An 18,734-nucleotide genomic window follows, 5' to 3' on the forward strand; every position below is an offset into this window, starting at 1 on the left:
GATGACTAACATTACCAAAAAGTGTTCCTGTTTGGACTGTCATTCTGATTTTGCACTTAAAATGACAAATGAGGCATTTCATGTCTATATTGTTTTTAAACAGTTTTAGTTATCTTGTTCACCTCTTATCTTTTTTGAAAACATTATGTGATACATCATCTGTTATTTAACTGATTTTTAATTTCTACCTTTCATGCAGTTCGAAAATCCTGGTTTGAATCTCACTATATGCATATGACTCAATATAGCAAATTTAAAGCTGCGTTTTTAGCCAAGATCTTGATAAAATATTGACAATTTGAATGTCTGGACTCATAAAAAAATGAAATGAGTTAATAATAGTGACACATATTATTTCAAATTCTTTTCTAGCTGACTTGACTGTCTAAAGCACATAACACCATGATGTAAAAACCCCCAAATTATTTGATTATCTTCATTTCAAACCATGATTGACACAAGGCTAAACCTTGTTGCTCAAATGTCTGATTTCTGGTGTGGAAAGCGTAACTACTGAATGTACTTGCTGATACACTTGAATCCTACTATGAAATGTACATTACATTCTATGCACTGTTTATATCCAATAAAAAGTATTAAAAGTAGGATTTGTTTGAAAGTCACATTGATTTATTGAACCTGTTTTCAGGGAAATTCATTTGAATATGCTGTGAAATATCTTTAAGCCCACACAGAAAAAAAATCTGCATGTCAGCAAACAAAAGGTTTATGTACTGATAAATAAATATAATCAATTAATTGACAGATAAATCAATTCTCAAAATTGTTTAATTGCAGCCCTTTGTGTGTCTTAATGTTCTTAAAATATGTATCTTTGTGCTAGAATAAACAGGCCCAGATTCTACACTAATTGTGTTGTGTTTGTAAAGTAAAATATGTTGTATGGTGAAATAAATGTTGTTAAACCCTGCCCCAGTTTTGGGGGCAAAGCACAGGCAGTTGCAAAAATCCGATGGAAATGGGGAAATTGGATTATTGGTACTGTAATACCTGTCTCACAAGAAACAACGTGTTGTAAGCAGTGTTGTCAATTTTGCACAATTTTGTCAATTTTGAGTTAGGTAAGGTTTTTCCCCTCAAAAGCCACAGGGCATAACTTAGTTTTGTATTTTCAGTGAATTTACCCACAACGTTTCTTACTAAAGTAGTGAATAGGCACAGAGTTGTGCTTTTTTTTAAAAAAAATTAAATTGCGAACATCCAAACCCTAGTTTTTATAATAAGATTAGGATTTCAAACTATAATTTTAGGCTTTCAAAAGAGGGTTAACTTTATTCATTAAAGAATTGATGATTTGAACCTCAATGTGCATAAGTCATGTGTTAAGATTCAAACCTAGTTTGACCGTAACAAAATAAATGAAAAGATGTGACTGAAGTGGTGTAGAAAACGGATGGATGATTATTAAGACAATGTCATTTAATAACAAATTACATTTAATAAAAGATCATGACATATAGATACGTCATTTGTTACTGAGGCTGGCTAAGGCAAACTCTGGAAGCACCCTTTAAACCTTAGAAAACTGGAGCCATTTGCTCATGAGAATGGGACAAAATAATGTACCTGCTGTCTCATTGACAGTACAGTACAGTTACTGGAAATTTTTAATTGGAGTGATTCAAAAGGTTGTGCATCAAGATATTAAGGGTACCATATTTTTTGTCCAGGACGTTTTTTTTTTCTTTTTAAGTTGATGATTCGCTTGAAAATGGATGAAAAGCAATGTCTGACTTATTTTGGTAAAAAGTTCATAGAATATTTATGGTTACTTTTGTCACGTTCAAGTTATTTCACTGACCACTGAATTGTTCTTTCATTAAACGAACGGTACCAAAGTTTTTTTCATTAAACAGGATATTCATTAAACAATGTAGAATATCGGCATGTAGTTAGTATGTATTCTATGCATAACAATATGACACATAACCCTGATATTGGCTTGAAGATAACCTACATAACAAAAACCATAAGAAACACAAGAATGCTGAGTTTTGTTGGCAAGTTTAAAGAGATGAATTTAGTGAGACATTCATTGTATTTTGAGTTTGTTATGTTTAAAAACATAAGATTACATGTAACTATTTTAACCATCGTTTTGTTACAGACTTAACTCCTTCGGACAGTGACTGAAAGCTTGGCAAAATGGCCTGAAATTTATATCCTGGTACTGGTATTAACTGAAACTTTTCAATGTAATGATTAGGGCAAAAGTGTGGAATTCATAATGTAGATGTATTGCTGAATAAATTTATGAAATTTATAAAAATATTTATAAATTAATATTAATAATATGTAATATTTATATTTATCAAATAATATTTATACAAATATTGTATTCACGTTACTGGGGCCAGAAAGCATATTGCTTCTCTTCATTCACATTTGGAATGATAACAGCTTTTTCTTTTATGTAATGACATCATTTTTAACAGTTAAAGTGTCTTAAAAAAGCCAAATTCATATGAAAAAAAGATGCGAGAACTTTGAGACACATTATTATGTGGCTTTTAAAACTTGTCATTGGGGCAAAACAGTGCAATTAACAATGCACTTTCTTCTCAAAATCCTTTTGAACAAGCCAAATAGGCTTTCCAAATGTGTGCTTGAAAGCTGTTGCCTTACTTAATCCCTGTTTATTGACTGTAATATTGAAAGTCAGTTAATAATACAAATAATACAAATTACACAAGTATCAAACAAAACTATTGATGACGATATTGCGTGAGTACGAATACGTACCAATTGAAGCACGCGTTGATCGTGACGTTAACTCGCTCGTTGTGTCACATTGCCAATCAGCAGGCCGACTCAAAACATTGCTTTTGACCAATTAAATCCCTGACTAGTTTCTTTGATCCGGTTGGCGGATTAGAGGCTTCTGGGGGCATGATTTAGAATTTCATACTGTAGACAAGGAAACGGTAAGTGGAGAGTCAATGCCAGGTTGTAGGCATGATGAATTGGCTGTTAAACAGAACGGTATTTCAATGTAATCTATACAGGTAATTATTCACCTTTTCACGGATGTTGCTGTGATTGCGTCGTTTTTAATTCATCACTAGCAGTCCTATAGTTGCCACAACAAATATACAAAACTGACCATAGATGACGAACGTGTAAAAAGAGTGGCGAACAAAAGAGGATGCGTCCGAAAGCTTTTTATTTATTTTTTTTAATCATTGAGTCCTATAAACTTTGATTATCAAAGCTTTGACAAGCTTAATGGAAGTTGTGGAGTGGATTCGCAACGTTGTTGAAAGCACGCGCAGCAAAAGTGATGATTGGCTAGCCTGAAGTCTTCCGGGATCAGAAGGATTTCGGGATAAACGTTTAATTGTCAGTCGCGAGCAGAAAACACTGGACTCTTAAGTCAAGCGACACTACATAAATTACTCTATATAGATTCATACATAAATCGGCTGTTTGCTTGGTTGTATGCCCATGTGAGATTCGTGCTGTGTCACTCACAATGTCTTATTTATTTTTTTAACAGTGATGGATTTTTCTCAGCAGCTTCTTCTCTTGCTATGGAAGCACCTCACTTACCGCAGAAGAAATAAGGTGCTGTCATGCCTCATCGATTCTTCCTGCTTTGTGACAAAAAGTAGCATAAAGGCATCAAGGAACATTACTTTATGCATTTTTTTAATAACCATCAAATAACCAGCACGTATAGGGCTCATTTTGTGTATGGGACGACGCTGATGTTGGCTTCACCGGCGCGCTTCGGTGAACTCAGCTTTTCCACGGAAAGCTGAAAATTGCGTTGTTTTTTTTCAGGGGAACGGAAAGTTTCACCTGAAAAAAAAACACGCAATTGCGCCTTTTCACCTTTAGATGGCAATATTTTCATTTGTTTGCACGACAGGGGTGTCTGCTTTTCTCACGCCTATGTGGTTATTATTAAAAAAGATTTCAATGTTCTCCAGTTGCCACAATGACGAAATGCAGTTGAGTTTCTCACCTGTTTCGCACTATGCACTCTATCAGCTGTCAATTGAGATCAATTTTGGAAAATCAGATGATTAAAAATGGAAATAAATTCGTTTTGGCATGCCCCAATACCTCTGACTTGCTTGAACGAATTAAACTGATTGCAAAATTAACAGTGCAAACCATAACTGATGGGCTTATAAAACAGGCAGGCTTGAATAATGTGATTGCACAAAAAAAGATGGCACTGCTGTTAATTTGGGAGAGACACTGAGGAGGAAGACTTATTTTTTTTAAAATAAGATTTTGCATTAATAACAATATGTCCTGGTACTCATGTGAGTAACCACGAAAAAAATATGTGCACCACTGGTTGTATGTACTTATACAAGAACTTCTATGCTTTTCTACCAATTGTTAACATATTTCCCTACAATGAGCAGGGAAAATAAAAATATCGCAATATCACAGCCAGCACTTGGAACAACCTTCATTCAGTCTATTGTTTATAATCAACTGTGTTCTTCTTTATCAGACAGTAGCAAGACTTAAAAACTTTACAATTAAAAAATGAAAACTTTAAAATCTCAACATTTCAGGATTTACCTCAAAAGTTTCGATATTATCTTTCCCCTTCTTCAGAGTCTGATAAAGAAGCAAACAACAGTTGATCACAGCCCGCATATTTGGTGTGGATGCCCAATTGCTGTCAAAAAAATACAATTTCCATATTTACTAACAAAGGTAGTGAAGACAAGCTACAAAATGTATACACATTTGTTAAAATGTCACATTTTTGAGATTCACAAAACAGACAAGGATAAATACTACTCCCCTACTATGTTAACCTACAACCTGTACAATTCAGTCAAAAATACGTTTATTTTTAAAGATATTGTTAAATTGAAGGAGAGAAATGGGCAGCCAATAAAAGGGCACGTTATTTTTGCACCCTCCTGTTGTGGCTGTGTGTTCCCAATAATATACATTTATGTAATCATGTAAAAATGGATCTTGGAGGTGAGAATTCCTGCACACCTCTCATCATCACCTAACTCGTGTTCTCTCACCTCTGCAGACACAACTGGTTATTGAGCTCTTCTGGCCACTCTTCATCTTTTTCATCCTCATTTATGTTCGTAACATCAGTCATCCTTTTCAGAAGGGTCAATGTGAGTATTATGTCAGCAACTCTCAATGCTATTTAAAAGCATAGAACCATCCACTGTCTTTTAAAAATGAAAAAAAAAATGAAAGAAAAAATGGCATTTAGCAAATAAAAATAATTTTGGCAAACTTAATAGTGCTGAAACAGCATAAGTAGTAGAAAATGAACACTGGATTGTTGAATGTTCTTTGGACAACAAAGAGTCAAACAAATATTGGACCAAATCAATGTTTTGACAAAAGTTCACACTACAGTCATTCCTCGCTATAGCATGGTTAATGTTTTGCTGCTTCACTTCTAACGCGACGTGTGAAGCCGTCTAACAGCCTGTTAATATTCGGTCTTGTTCATCCACAAATAAAGGCACTTTCTTCGTAAAGTTACTCGTCATTCTACGTCAATAGTCATAATATTATATGAGGGCATTTTGGCCCACAAGAATCAACAACAGCAACAACTCATCTCAAGAATTCTCACAAGTGAACAATGTGTGTTGTATAAAGGAGGGAAGGGGCGGGGAAAGGTGTGTGGATGCACTAGGTGTGCGCACGTGTGGTGAATTTTTTTAACTCTCGTAGTGGTTCAATGCTGGTTGGTGATGAATTGGTTGGAAAACGTTCTATAGTTTAATTCTCCTGATGTTAAAAGCAGGCTTTCATGAGGTCAAGATCACCAGCCTGCATGGCTCTTTGTTCTCTTCTTCAAAAGCTCTCTAAAATTTGTCTCCTCTTACTCAAATTACATGTCATGGTCCACTTCTGCCTCTGTTGTACCTGGCCATTTGTTTAACTGTTAGGAGGGATCAGGTGATCAGGGTCACAGCCAGCCCCAGCACGCCAGGGCTGTCTCTGAAGAGAGGAATGCCTTTGTTCTATTATCTTACTTGGAAGTTATGCTGACAAAACTACCACAACGAGACTTCAGCAAAATACTGAACAAATTATTAAAACGTAAATCTCTTCTTCAAATCCCAAAATATACAATATGCACACAGCCGGTGTAATGTCGATGGTGAAGAGAGGGCAACAGGAATGTACAACACAGGCCAAGCCTGGTCCGTTATATTCCATCTTGCTCAATATATTGTATCCTCGTTTAAAACAAGCAATGTAAAAAAAAAACATTGACAAAGAAACTATCTGAAGAGATGTACCGTATTTTCTGCACTATAAAGCGCACCGGATTATCAGGCACACCCTCAATTAATCCATATTTTAAAACCTTTTCCATATACAGTATAAGGCGGACCGGATTATAAGGTGCACCCTCAATTAAGGACATATTTGAAAACTATTTCAATTACAATGTAATAATACTCAAAGTAATAACAATAATAACTCAAATAATAACTCTAAACTTTCAATAGCATAATAACTCAGTCAGTATGACCAACCTCGTTCAACTGTAAACACAGAAAAGAAACAGGTAAAGCTTACTTTATCAGTTCATTCCCCATCTACCGATCCCAATCTCAATATTAATCCATATATAAGGCGCACCCGATTATAAGGCGCACCATCAGCTTTTTTTTTAAAAAAAATAAGGCTTTTAGGCGCGCCTTATAGTGCGGAAAATACGGTATATGAAGACAGCATCACATTCAAGAGATATATTTAAAAACATAAGGTTTGCATATGTAAGAGCGGAAATTTATAAAAGCCTGTTACATTTGTTTTTGCCACAATGGTCTTGCACTTGCATTCTGTTTTTTTGTTCCAGGTCACTTTCCAAATAAAGCTCTGTCATCAGCTGGTACTTTGCCTTGGATTCAAGGTCTCATCTGCAACATAAACAATACCTGTCATAGCAGCCCAATGCGAGGGGAGACATCGGGCAAAGTGGACAACTTTGACAACTCACTGTAGGTTCCCTGATCAAGGAAACATATAATGTTTCTCCAGACTTTCAAAGAAACTAACCACAGCAACCATTTTACAAATTGATCTTATTATTAAAGGTTTTTGCATGGTCACAACCTTATCCAATATTGATAGTGATCAGAGAAAGGATTGGCAACTTTTCATACTCAAAGAGCCGTTTTGACAACCCCCCCCAAAAAAAAACATTGGGAGCCACAAAATCTTTTTGACATTTAAATTTGGCATCACGTCCAATATGGAAAAAAAAAAGTTTTCGAGTAATGCTCTTACTCATGAAATTGAAGCCAAAATGCAAACCAAAAATGCCATTTATTATATTATTTTACCGCATGTGGATCATGCAGTCAGCTATCCAATTGAATTAAATATTTCACTAATGTGAAATATAGATTTGAAAAAACCCCAAAACAAACTAATTTACAGGACCAGGCAAACCGCTTCAAATTCAATTGGTCTAAACTCATGTCAGTGGTCTTTAAATTCACAGCTGTTATTGAATCATTCCAATTAATCAAGCAAAATTCAAATCACTGAGAATAAAGAATCACTTGGCATCAGCACCCATCCTCCAGTTGACTGATTCCGAGCAACAGTTTGTTGTGGGGATGGATGCTTTGAAAAGGGCAGTTCATTTTTATTTTGAAATTAAGAGAAAATTAAAAGGAACTGGAGGAAGCAACTCAGTGCGGAATTATGTTATTTTTTGGCAGACAAGTCACAAAAAAGAGAACATACACAATATTACAAATGTAGTGCCAAAAATTGTATAGTTGGTCATAGAGGAAAAAATGCTCTTTATTCTTTATTTTTTTTAATTTTTTAAGTCTGTTGAGGGGTTTTTTTTCTGTCCAAAAATGCTTTGCGTAAAAGGGGACGGCTGAAAATCACTGAAACAGGGTTGAGTACCACTGATTTATATAAACAGCAAACGTCTTTTTCCCCCTCCAGAATTTCTCGAGTCTTTGTGGACATACACAGGCTTTTAAACTACACTGCGACTCATGATCTGACAACCCTTACGAATCTGAAAGAAGACATCAAGAGATTGGGACAAAATCCTAAACTCTGGCCAAGTATGATGCGTTGTTATTTTAATTTACCTTAGGTTTGACTCTGAAAGATCCGTTGATGTAATCATGTACAAAAATGTGTCTTCATTTTTAATCAAAAAATGATTGTATTTACAAATGTATTATTTTTATTTGCGCATAGTTTTTGTTTGCAAATTGATTGAAAATAAACACCCAATTCTGTCCATAAAATTACAACCTGACATACATACAAGCAAATGGGAGGTGTTGGAGTGCCAGCAGGTGCTGTTGCTTAGTCCCAAAGCCTGTTTTATGGTCTTAACACGCTGACTCACTTGCATATAAATACATGTTATACCTTTGACAGGCTTACATTTTGTAGTTACTCAAAGTCAATAAAGAGATAACTCTTTTTCATGCTATGTTAACTCATTCACGGCCAGTCAAGTTATAATGAATCTTAAATGTTTGTAGTTGGCAACGGCACTAGATGAGGGAGGTTGATTTTCTGCATTAGGAGAAGCCATCCAAATCATCAGATTTTTTTCAACAATCCAAAGCCTCTGGGCAACTTTTTTATTTTTGCAAATAGTGACAACAGTCAAAAAAGGCAAAAAAACAACAGAAATTCACTTGTAGTTCTAAAGATTTTACTCACTTTTTGCCTTTCCCATGACATTTCTTCTGTCCTTACAGCGTTCACTACAATTACATCCAACTTGCCAGTTATGCAAATTTGGTGATGATGTAATTCAGCGACTTGTAGGACACCTACTAGCTACTTTCCTTGAGGAAATTTAATGGCAAAACAGCTTTTTTGTTCTTGACATTTTTTTCTCTCTCTGATACACTTCCAGCACTCACAGTGAGAGAGTTCCTCAGAGCCGATGAGACGTTTTCCACCTTCTTACGCACCAAAACCGGCCTTTCGAGTGAGAGTGTAAATAAGCTGCTGGGGACTAAACTCCGTTTTCAGGTGAAACCACCATATTGATGCATCCAATCAAACAAAATTACACAGTGTCAGAATTCAAAACAACTGGAAGGTTAATGTGTATGTTAAATATTTCGGTTAAATGTCAAAGTCAAATTACTTCTCTGCAGGCGTTCTTGAAGTCAGCTTATCGGAGGAAAATAATTATTTATGTGGTCATAGCAAATATATGATTTAAATAATGACACAATTATTAATCTACAATATTTAAAATTGATTTTGTCATTAACGTGAGGCATGGTGGTGAGAGGTGTGGGAAGGTGAACCCTAAACACAGGGAAGCTGGGAAGTAGAGTTGCTCAAAAATGGCGATTTAATACAAATCAGGCAGGACGAACAAGAAGAAAACTCTCAAAGTATCAAATAAAAGTCACAGGGCAAGGGCAGGGAAACAGCGACAGTGAGGCAGTGAAACTCTATGATATAGACATTAGAAAATGACTTGACACTGACTGAAAGCAAAATGGGAATTAAATATTCTCGACATAACAAGGACACAAGTAACAGCCGGATTGGAACAAAAAGCAGCGGAAAGTGATTGGAGGACATACAAAGGCCAGGTACACACAATCACATTAACAAGGACACACACATGGAGAACAAAATAGGAAGACACATGAACCACAAAACCCACAACTTGAAAATACCAAAGACCGAAATACCAACATCCATCAACAGAAACATGACAGATTTAACAAATCTCACCAGCCTGGAGAAGTTAATGTCAGACATGCTATAAGTATACTTTGACAAATTACTATGAGTTCAAATGTGATCCAAACGTACCATTTATGGTAAATGTACAGAATATTCTTTTTTAATTATTTTTCCTCCATCTAGCCCTCTTTAGCAGGACCTGAGCTGCAACTAAAGGAGCTGGTATGCAATAAAGCTGAATTAGAACGGTTCCTGATTATGGATGATGAGGATAAGAATGACCTGCAACCTCAGCTGTGCGCACTGCCCGACGACATCATTCTGGAGGCACATCGGCTATTTCTCTCTGAGATGGACACAACTAAGCTGCTCATAAACTTTGCGGTGTGAACACTTAGAAAATAAGACCCAATGATTGCTTTAAGTGCATTGATTGAAATCAGTCATTATAGTCAAGGCATTTACTGTTTTCCATTTAGGCCAATAGCAGCCCTGCGGACCTCACGACCGTTATCTCTCTTTTCAAGCAGTTGACTATCATCATAAATATTGTAAGAGCCCTTGCCAACATAACCACAAGATTATTAACCTTTTATCAATTAATCTCTTAACGTTTTTGATACTTTGGCACCCCAACTTCCCTCTCGACCTCCCCTCAGTTATCGTCCCTTTCCAGCTTTTCCGATATGAGTCAAGAACTCACTCTGTCGTCCCGGCAATATGGGACTAAGCCCAGGGAGAGTTTCCAAGTAATCTCAAGGATCATGTGCAATCGCCCTGCAACTGGGAGACAAACGCCATCATTGACCCAAAATAAAGTGGATAAAGTCACGCCTTTAAAGAGGACAACTGACTTTCAAGTCATAGGCGCCAGTCCCAAAACTCACAGTGGTAAGTAAACCCTCTTGAACTTTGTTTTTATTATTCTGATTTGATCGAATGTTGTCCAAATTGATCTACTTACAGCTTATTTCTGCCAGGATTTGATTCAAAGTATAAATGGCAATCCCTCATCCCGTGCTGTATGGCGAGTGATTAAACCGATACTCCTGGGAAAACTGCTGTACACACCAGACACGCCTGCGGTTCAACAAGTTATGAAAGAGGTGAAGTGAAGAGACTTCATAAAATGTGACTGGCCCTGACAGAAGGATCCTTGTGCCCAGAAAAAAGAAAATTTAATTATTCATATATTCTATGTTTACATCTAATTTCCGTTTTAAAACATTGCTTGGTTGAAATTCGTACTTTTGAGAGAAAACCCGAACATTTTGGCACACAAATCTTTTAAAGTTGTTTAGCAACAACCTCAAACTTTCAGGAAGTGTTGAAAGACAGCTGGAAAGTATATTCAATAGAAGAAAAACCCATCAAAGATATTCTAAGCCTCTAAGTAGCAATTTCCATTATATCTGTTCTTACATTTGATATGAATCCATTATTTGTTTAAAAGGTGAACAAGACTTTCCAAGACCTGCAAATCTTCAAGCACTTGAATGAGGCTTGGTTGGAGGTGGGGCCAGAAATAAAAAAAACAATGGAGACTAGAGTGGAGATTCCAATATTGCAGGTCTGACTTTAACCTGTTCGCGTTCCTCATCTCTTTATATATGTCAAAACATTCATGCTTTTTATAGTAATTTGTGCTTTTTCTCGTAATTTGTGTGTGTCTGTGTGTTGGGCTTGGTTGTGTTTTTGTGCAGGGTTTACTGCGTCTGCCCAACATAGCTCAGCAGGTCGACGGGCAACTGACAAATTCATTATGGACAGCCTCACGGTTGGCTCATTTCTTGTCCAGTCGCTCACCAAGTCCACCGAGGAGGCCTGGAGAACATTCAACCTGGCAGGACCTCTACAAAGACCTCAATTACACCATTCCCTATCTTGCACAAGTCACTGAGGTTTACATTTTCTAATGCTAATATTAGTTACACAACTGAGGACAAGTGTACAAGTCAACGTCTCTATTTCCAACAGTGTTTTTCTATTAACAAGTTGGAAGGGCTGACTGGTGAAGATCAGTTGGTCAGCAGGTCTTTGGAGCTCCTTGAGGACAAACAGTTTTGGGCAGGCGTGGTGTTTGTGCTTCCCGATTCTTCAGTTTCTCAGCTGCCCCACAACATCACCTACAAGATCCGAATGGACATTGATGATGTTACCCGCACTGATCAGATCAGGGACAGGTAGTGCGATACTTTTTGAAAATAATTGTGCCAGATAAAGTGTCAGTGTAAAGAGTAAGTTGCTTCTAAAGTTAACACATCACAGGAAACAGCCTTAAAGAGAAAGTCAATTCCAAAAGTTAAGACACTGTTCTTCCTTTTTGCCACTTGCTGACAACTAAGAATGAGATCACAGGTAGAGGGGTATTAATCAATCACGATTCACCTCACCCCATTTATTGCAAGGGTTACGTCTTTCAAAACATACTGGTACTTGTGGTGACATTTACACTTAACACCTTTTGATTTTTCAGTTTTATTGTTATGAATAATTTCTCATTTACAGTATATTTGTCTTATTATAAATATTTTTTGTGTTTCTTCATTATTATACAGAACTCAGGGGAGGCCAAGTCTGGTTCTCGAGCCTCAAGCCAGCCTGTTTTCGATGTTTCTCTTCAACCAGCCACCTGACTTAAATGATCAGAAGAATTGGTTGAAGGGAATTACTGAAAACAGGCTGGACTTTGCCACCCCTGCGAATGTTTTTTTTTTTTTTCTTTTCCCCATTTACTGTATTTTTGATATCTAGCTATTCTATATTTTTCTATTGTGTATTATGCTTTTTCTTTTATCATATAGGTTTTCTCCACTCGTGGTTTTTCAATATACAACAGTTTTCTATTTACAGCAATCCGTTTTCTTGAGATTCTTATCCTCACAAGGGTTGCAGGCTTGCTGGTGCCTATCCCAGCAGGTAGTAAGGGGACACCCTGAACGGGTTGCCAGCCAATTGCGGGGAACAGAGAGACCCATTCATGCACCCAATCACACCTAAGGACAATTTAATATGTCCAATACACCTGCCATGCATGTTTTTGGAGTCTCTGAGGAAGCTGGAGAAAACCCACGTGGGCCTGGGGAGAATATGCACACAAGAAAAGCTGGATTTGGTGGATTTGAACTCGGGTCCCTTTAACTGTGTGGCGGACGTGCTATTCACTGCGCCACCGATCCACAGTAGGGTTAGGCTCAGCAGAATTTTTTTCAGACAAGCACTATCATTTTATATCACTCACATTCCAAGCCTTCATAAATAAAAAAAAAAAAAGGTAACCTTATCATTTATAATTTCATCAGACAAGCATGAACTTTTTCTCATTTTGTTTAAATACACTCACATTCCAAGCCTTCATGGAGTCATAAAACCTAACATTTATAGCATTAAACCAAGGACCAAAATATTTGAGAAACGAAAATAAAAACAACCATCTATTTGCTTTATCCGCACCTGTATTCTGACATTTTCCGATGAGCGGTATGGTGGAGGACTGGTCAGCCCCTCCGCTCATACGGCCTCATTAGCATGTCGTGTGACTCACTCCCTGCTCTACACATCTTTGTCCATCTGCTATGATTTTGAAGGAAGGGGTTTACTTGAAGTACATTTTTTTTCATGTTTACCGGAAACACAAGACAATGTGATGTGCAAAAGCACAAAATATGGAAATCTAATTTCACCAAGTGGTCCCATTCTATTGGCCTATAGCTGTAATGATTCTATATTGTAATATCACTTTCTGAAATGACTGACAAAATGACCTTTTTCCACAATATTTTTTTCAAATGCACTTTTTTTTCCCTCCAGGTTTTGGACTCCTGGTCCGGCAGCTAACCCAGTCAAAGACCTGCGCTACATTCAGGGCGGCTTTGTATATGTTCAGGACCTGGTGGATAAGGCCGTTATCCGCACTATGACAAAAATACAACAAAACATTGGCCTCTACGTACAGCAGATGCCATACCCCTGTTTTGTGAATGACCTGTAAGTCATGCAGTACCAGAATTCAATATTCAATATATTTGTTTGGAGGTGAGAGGCTCTTCTAGACAAACGTGCCACAAAGTGACAGTTTAAGCACAACGGTTTCAAAAATACTGTATATCTATACACATTTCAGAGTTTTTAATTCTTTTACTAATAGGTTTACTACTGAGATTTGTTGAGTATCATTTAGTATACAGCAGAATATTGGAAACAGTTTTCCCTTGTGCCATATCTCAGAAACTGTATTTTAATCATTTTAACGCATTAAATCTTAAAAAAAAATTCAGACATTCAAACCCAGGCATTTTTTTTATATTTAAAAAAAAATATCAAGTGTTTGGCTGAAGGGGTGATTGAAAATGACTTGTGCTCAATAAAATATTGTACTACAGCAATGCATTACTTTTAGTAATAATGTACTAAAGTAATCAGTTACTTCATACTTTATAGTAATCATTACTTAAGGACTTTAGTACCTAAGGTAGTTGAGTACTTCAAAACTTGAGTGCTAGGGGTGTGCCAAAAAACGTATATTTGCCATGATTCAGAACCGACTTAAAATATAGGTTGAAATTGTTAGGATGGTCCCATACTATGATTCAGAGCTGGCTTAAAATGTCCTAAAATTGATATGATGGTTATTAATGCACCTTTTTTAAAAAACTAGACTTAATAACTGTCACCTTCTGTTAGTCTGTCTTGCAAACCAGGCGGAAGTCAGATGATTATTCTTTGCTCATATATAGATTGAAGCAGAAATCATTGGTAATGAAATTGAATTATTTTGAGTCAATCGAATTGAATTAATCTTGAATCAAATCATTGACGAAAAAGTCGGATTGTAATCTAATCGCAGAAAATGATTTCCACCCCTGTGAATTACCAAAAGTAATCAATTACTTTAACTAGCATAATCTATTACCTCAGTACTTAAGTTCCTAAAGTAGGCACTCTAGTACTTAAGTACTATTTAATTAATTCTTCCTAAGACGTACATCAATATTCTTAGTTGCTTATCCTACCGAGGGTTACAGGCGTGCTGGAGCCTATCACAGCGGTTCTTGTAATTGTCACCACCTCTGCCACATCACCTAATCAAATCTTTCAAAACGTGCGTTTGATACACGGTCAATTTTTCAGTCATCCTTTATTTGCCAATATGAAAAGAACATGTGAATGTCGCACAAATATGGCTAACAAGCAAGCCAATCAAAAAGCAATTGCTAATTGCCCTTTTGCTTGGTGGCGAGACAAACAGCAGGAACAACGCAAGCTCCATGTAATAGTTTTCTCCTTGCTTTTCATAAAGCTAGGTACTAGTGTCTCATGTCTTAAAATTCTGAGGAGATTTGTTAGTTTACCAAAGCGGCTTGGACTGGCTATCTGGGCTCCGTGTAATTATTGTGAAGGAGGTCGTTTGTTGTCACTATACAGTGACATAGAATTTACCGCCAGATATGGGCACTTCGTCACCACTGACGGACGGCGGTTTTGCCGATGGACCGACGGCAAAATGGCGAATCAAGTTGTTGTAATTGTAAAAAAAAACAGTTGTTGTACTCGTTGGTAATTGTGATGCAGTTTAAGAAGGTAAATTATGTCTTTGGGAATGAATGAGTCAAAGGAATGGAATTTTCACACTGCTTTGGTCATTTTGTGTGGATTGGTCATTGTTTTTTTTGTTGTTTTTTTTGGTGTTTCTTTTGAATTGACAATTGACATGCTTTTTCCCAACTAAAATGACATACGTCCTGTTGTCAGTTTTCTTCGAACGCTGAATCGCACCCTGCCGCTTTTCCTGACACTGGCTTGGATCTATTCTGTTGCGGTAATCATTAAGGGTGTGGTTTACGAGAAGGAAATGAGACTGAAAGAAATGATGAAAATTATGGGTCTGAAGACGGAAACGCTGTGGCTCAGCTGGTTCATCAGCAGTCTTGTGCCTTTCCTGCTGTCTACTGTACTCCTTATTACTCTGCTTAAGGCAAGAACAGTTGTCACTCACATCAATCGGCTTAAGTGTCAGTTAATTTTACCCATGTATATTTATTGTATAGAAGTACCTTTTTTTGGTAACGTTTCTCTTTTTTTTCTCTAGGTTGGTGAGGTCCTTCCATACAGCAATACGGTTGTCGTATTTTTTTTCTTAATGGCATTTGCCACCGCAACCATCATGCAGTGCTTCCTCATCAGCACTTTCTTCTCCAAGGCCAACATGGCTGCTTCATGCGGTGGACTTATATACTTTAGCCTCTACTTGCCATACGTGCTGTTCGTGGCATGGCAGGATCGCGTCACCACCACTCTTAAAGTTTTTGCTGTAAGAGAGAGAGCAATGTGAACATATGTTTCCGTCTCAATGTGGTCTTTGTGCTAGATACATTTTTAGGCCTACAAAACAACACATTCGTCTGGTTAAAGGTATACCTACATGTTTTTCCAGAGCTTTCTTTCACCTGTGGCCTTTGGGTTTGGTTCTGAATATTTTTCTCAATACGAGGAGCAAGGCGTTGGGATCCAGTGGTCCAATATGCGGTCCAGTCCCATTGTGGGCGACTCCTACAACTTCGCAACAGCAATCGCAATGCTTTATGTGGATGCCTTCGTTTATGCAGTGGCAGCCTGGTACATCGAAGCTGTATTCCCTGGTATGATGCCGCTTGACTTTCTTTTTAGCGCTGAATGATCATTTTGCAAACTGCATCCTACAGCATGACAAGAAATTAGTTTAGAATGAAACCAAATTGACTAAATTCTGGTCCTCATGTTCCTTTTCTGAGAAAAAGTGGAGCAGATTTTCATATCCAAGTCAACTAGGGCACCGTTTAACAAACAAAAAATGCTTTGATTATTTGATTATTTCACATAAACAAAAAAATACAGGACAATGTTATGTGAAAGATAAAAAAAGGCTATTTCTCCAAAAAATTGGATCATGACAAAATTGAATCGTATTTACAGAGTGCAGACTTCAATCCCCGGCACTTTTTTACAGATTTTTTTTCTCACAAATAATAGGGTTAAGGAGGGTCTGAACGTAACTTGAAAGAGATGTTAATTACCGTATAGGCAAAAACTGTGACCATTGTTTTCCAGTGTAAAAGCAAATGTGTTTTTTTCCTCACAAAGATACATCATTCTGCGTTCATGGAGGATGACTGAGATTTAAATATATTCAGTTTGCAAACTTAAATTCTGGGAATTTGGAAAGCAAAATATGCTTAATGCAATTTTACATTAACCCACAAGAGTGCAGGGCAATGATTTGGGGCTCATCTCTTGTCTTAATTGCAACATTCCTAACACCTTGCTACTAAAACATTGAACGTGACCAGAAAGTTGATTTTATGCATATGAAGGAGCGTCCCGATCGCTTTAAATGAGTGAGGATCAATCGTTGAGGCGTTACCACCCAAATTTTCATCTCAACAAAATCTAGCCCACTTGCAAAACGTTTGGCCACCTCTGGCACAGACATAAAGTACATAGTTAAGGAAACCACTTAGGCAGTATTTGCTATTTTTTATTATGTTTTTGTGGTCATCAAATGTGTCAATATGTAATGCCCCCAAACCGTAATCAAATCTTTTGAGGCATGATTTTCTTTTTTCTTTCTGTGTTTGCTGTGGCTTTTTCAACAACCAATCATAACTTAATACTATGACAACAATTTTGTGTGCTTCAGGTGAATATGGCATACCCCGGCCCTGGTACTTCCTCTTTCATGTCAATTACTGGAGAGGACTTTCGCTAGAAGAGGACATGCAGATCCCCTCTGCCCCTACAATGCTGAGTAAAGGTGACATGAGCTGCTGCAGATAGAGGATTTGCTTCCTACACTTTTTGTATATTTGCATAGTTTGTTTAGCTCTGCAATTGATGGTTTTTCCATCATGATTATGTGTACGTAGATTGCAGTGAAGTAGACCCAAGCAACCTGGTTGTTGGTGTCAGCATAAGTGATTTGGTGAAAATCTACAAGAAGGGAGCCAAGATGGCTGTCAACCACCTCAACCTGAACTTCTATGAGGGGCAGATCACTTCTTTTCTGGGTCACAATGGAGCTGGAAAAACTACTACCATGTACGAACAAGTTTAATTTTGGATTGTTTCATTATTTGTCTTATTTAAAATTGAAGTCATTTAAAAGAATGTGTACCTTTTTTCAAGCTTTCAATCCCAAATACGTACTAAAGTTTGTATTTCTATGTTAAACAATGAGAAACTTATCATTGACTTTAATTTTATTGTGACAGTATCTGCACTAATCACAGGATTACTTTTATACTAGGTCTGTATTGACTGGCCTGCTCCCACCCACCTCGGGCACAGTGTACATAAATGGGATGGACATCCGCTACAATATGAACATCATTCGCAGAACATTGGGATTTTGTCCACAATATAATGTCCTGTTTGATAGGTAAGGATTGCTACTTGATTATGCTACACTCACTGACAGTGTAGTTCTGTCAGTGTAGTCACAGTGTATTTGATATGCTGATAAAAATATTTGATCGATCGCTAAAACTCGTATTTTCTGTGGTCTGCTGCAGGCTAACTGTGGAGGAGCATGTATGGTTTTATGGACGTCTGAAGGGTATGTCAAAAAAAGAAGTGAAGGCTGAGCTGGACTCTTGGCTTGAAGAAGTTGGACTTCTTCACAAACGTCATGAAAGGACTGAAGGCCTGTCCGGTGAGCATGTTTCACGTATGAGGCAAAAAAGTGTCTTATGCTCTAATGTTGAAAAGGGGTTTGCCATTTTGCAAAACCAAAAAGAAAAAAACTTTCATCCTGATTAAAACTTGTAGTATGACCTGACCAGTAGTACATGCATCATTTTTGCCTCTAATTTCAGTTGCAAGAAACAGCTATACCCAAAATAAAACAACCGATCATCAATCACTTGACATGGTATCAGGTCCTTTATACATTTTTAACAAAGATGACAACACGTGTTGGATTTTCTATTAAAATTTATTAAGAAAACATTTACCTATGTTTTGAGCAAACATTATTATTTTTTTTTATTTTTTTGGGCAAAAATTACAAAGCA

The 18,734-nt window shown here is 37.0% G+C and overlaps 1 protein-coding gene across 1 annotated transcript in view; it reads left to right on the top strand.

Moving 5' to 3' along the window:
* Positions 1 to 3,519: 3,519 nt before the first annotated feature.
* LOC148417116 (phospholipid-transporting ATPase ABCA1-like) overlaps positions 3,520 to 18,734 on the top strand; it is a 31,400-nt gene continuing 16,185 nt past the window's right edge. Inside the window, exons 1-19 of the mRNA XM_088425854.1 lie at positions 3,520 to 3,585; positions 5,036 to 5,129; positions 6,845 to 6,986; positions 7,954 to 8,078; positions 8,894 to 9,012; positions 9,871 to 10,071; positions 10,347 to 10,578; positions 10,654 to 10,793; positions 11,141 to 11,257; positions 11,391 to 11,588; positions 11,665 to 11,870; positions 13,498 to 13,674; positions 15,439 to 15,661; positions 15,776 to 15,997; positions 16,121 to 16,325; positions 17,363 to 17,476; positions 17,589 to 17,760; positions 17,969 to 18,100; positions 18,234 to 18,373. Of these exons, the coding sequence (XP_088281980.1) occupies positions 3,520 to 3,585; positions 5,036 to 5,129; positions 6,845 to 6,986; positions 7,954 to 8,078; positions 8,894 to 9,012; positions 9,871 to 10,071; positions 10,347 to 10,578; positions 10,654 to 10,793; positions 11,141 to 11,257; positions 11,391 to 11,588; positions 11,665 to 11,870; positions 13,498 to 13,674; positions 15,439 to 15,661; positions 15,776 to 15,997; positions 16,121 to 16,325; positions 17,363 to 17,476; positions 17,589 to 17,760; positions 17,969 to 18,100; positions 18,234 to 18,373 (3,025 nt within the window). The remainder of the gene's footprint in view (positions 3,586 to 5,035; positions 5,130 to 6,844; positions 6,987 to 7,953; positions 8,079 to 8,893; positions 9,013 to 9,870; positions 10,072 to 10,346; positions 10,579 to 10,653; positions 10,794 to 11,140; positions 11,258 to 11,390; positions 11,589 to 11,664; positions 11,871 to 13,497; positions 13,675 to 15,438; positions 15,662 to 15,775; positions 15,998 to 16,120; positions 16,326 to 17,362; positions 17,477 to 17,588; positions 17,761 to 17,968; positions 18,101 to 18,233; positions 18,374 to 18,734) is intronic.

This window comes from Hippichthys cyanospilos, chromosome 10 (genome assembly GCF_059441005.1).
Source record: "Hippichthys cyanospilos isolate Australia breed blue-spotted pipefish chromosome 10, RoL_Hcya_1.0, whole genome shotgun sequence".
Taxonomy (NCBI): Eukaryota; Metazoa; Chordata; class Actinopteri; order Syngnathiformes; family Syngnathidae; genus Hippichthys; species Hippichthys cyanospilos.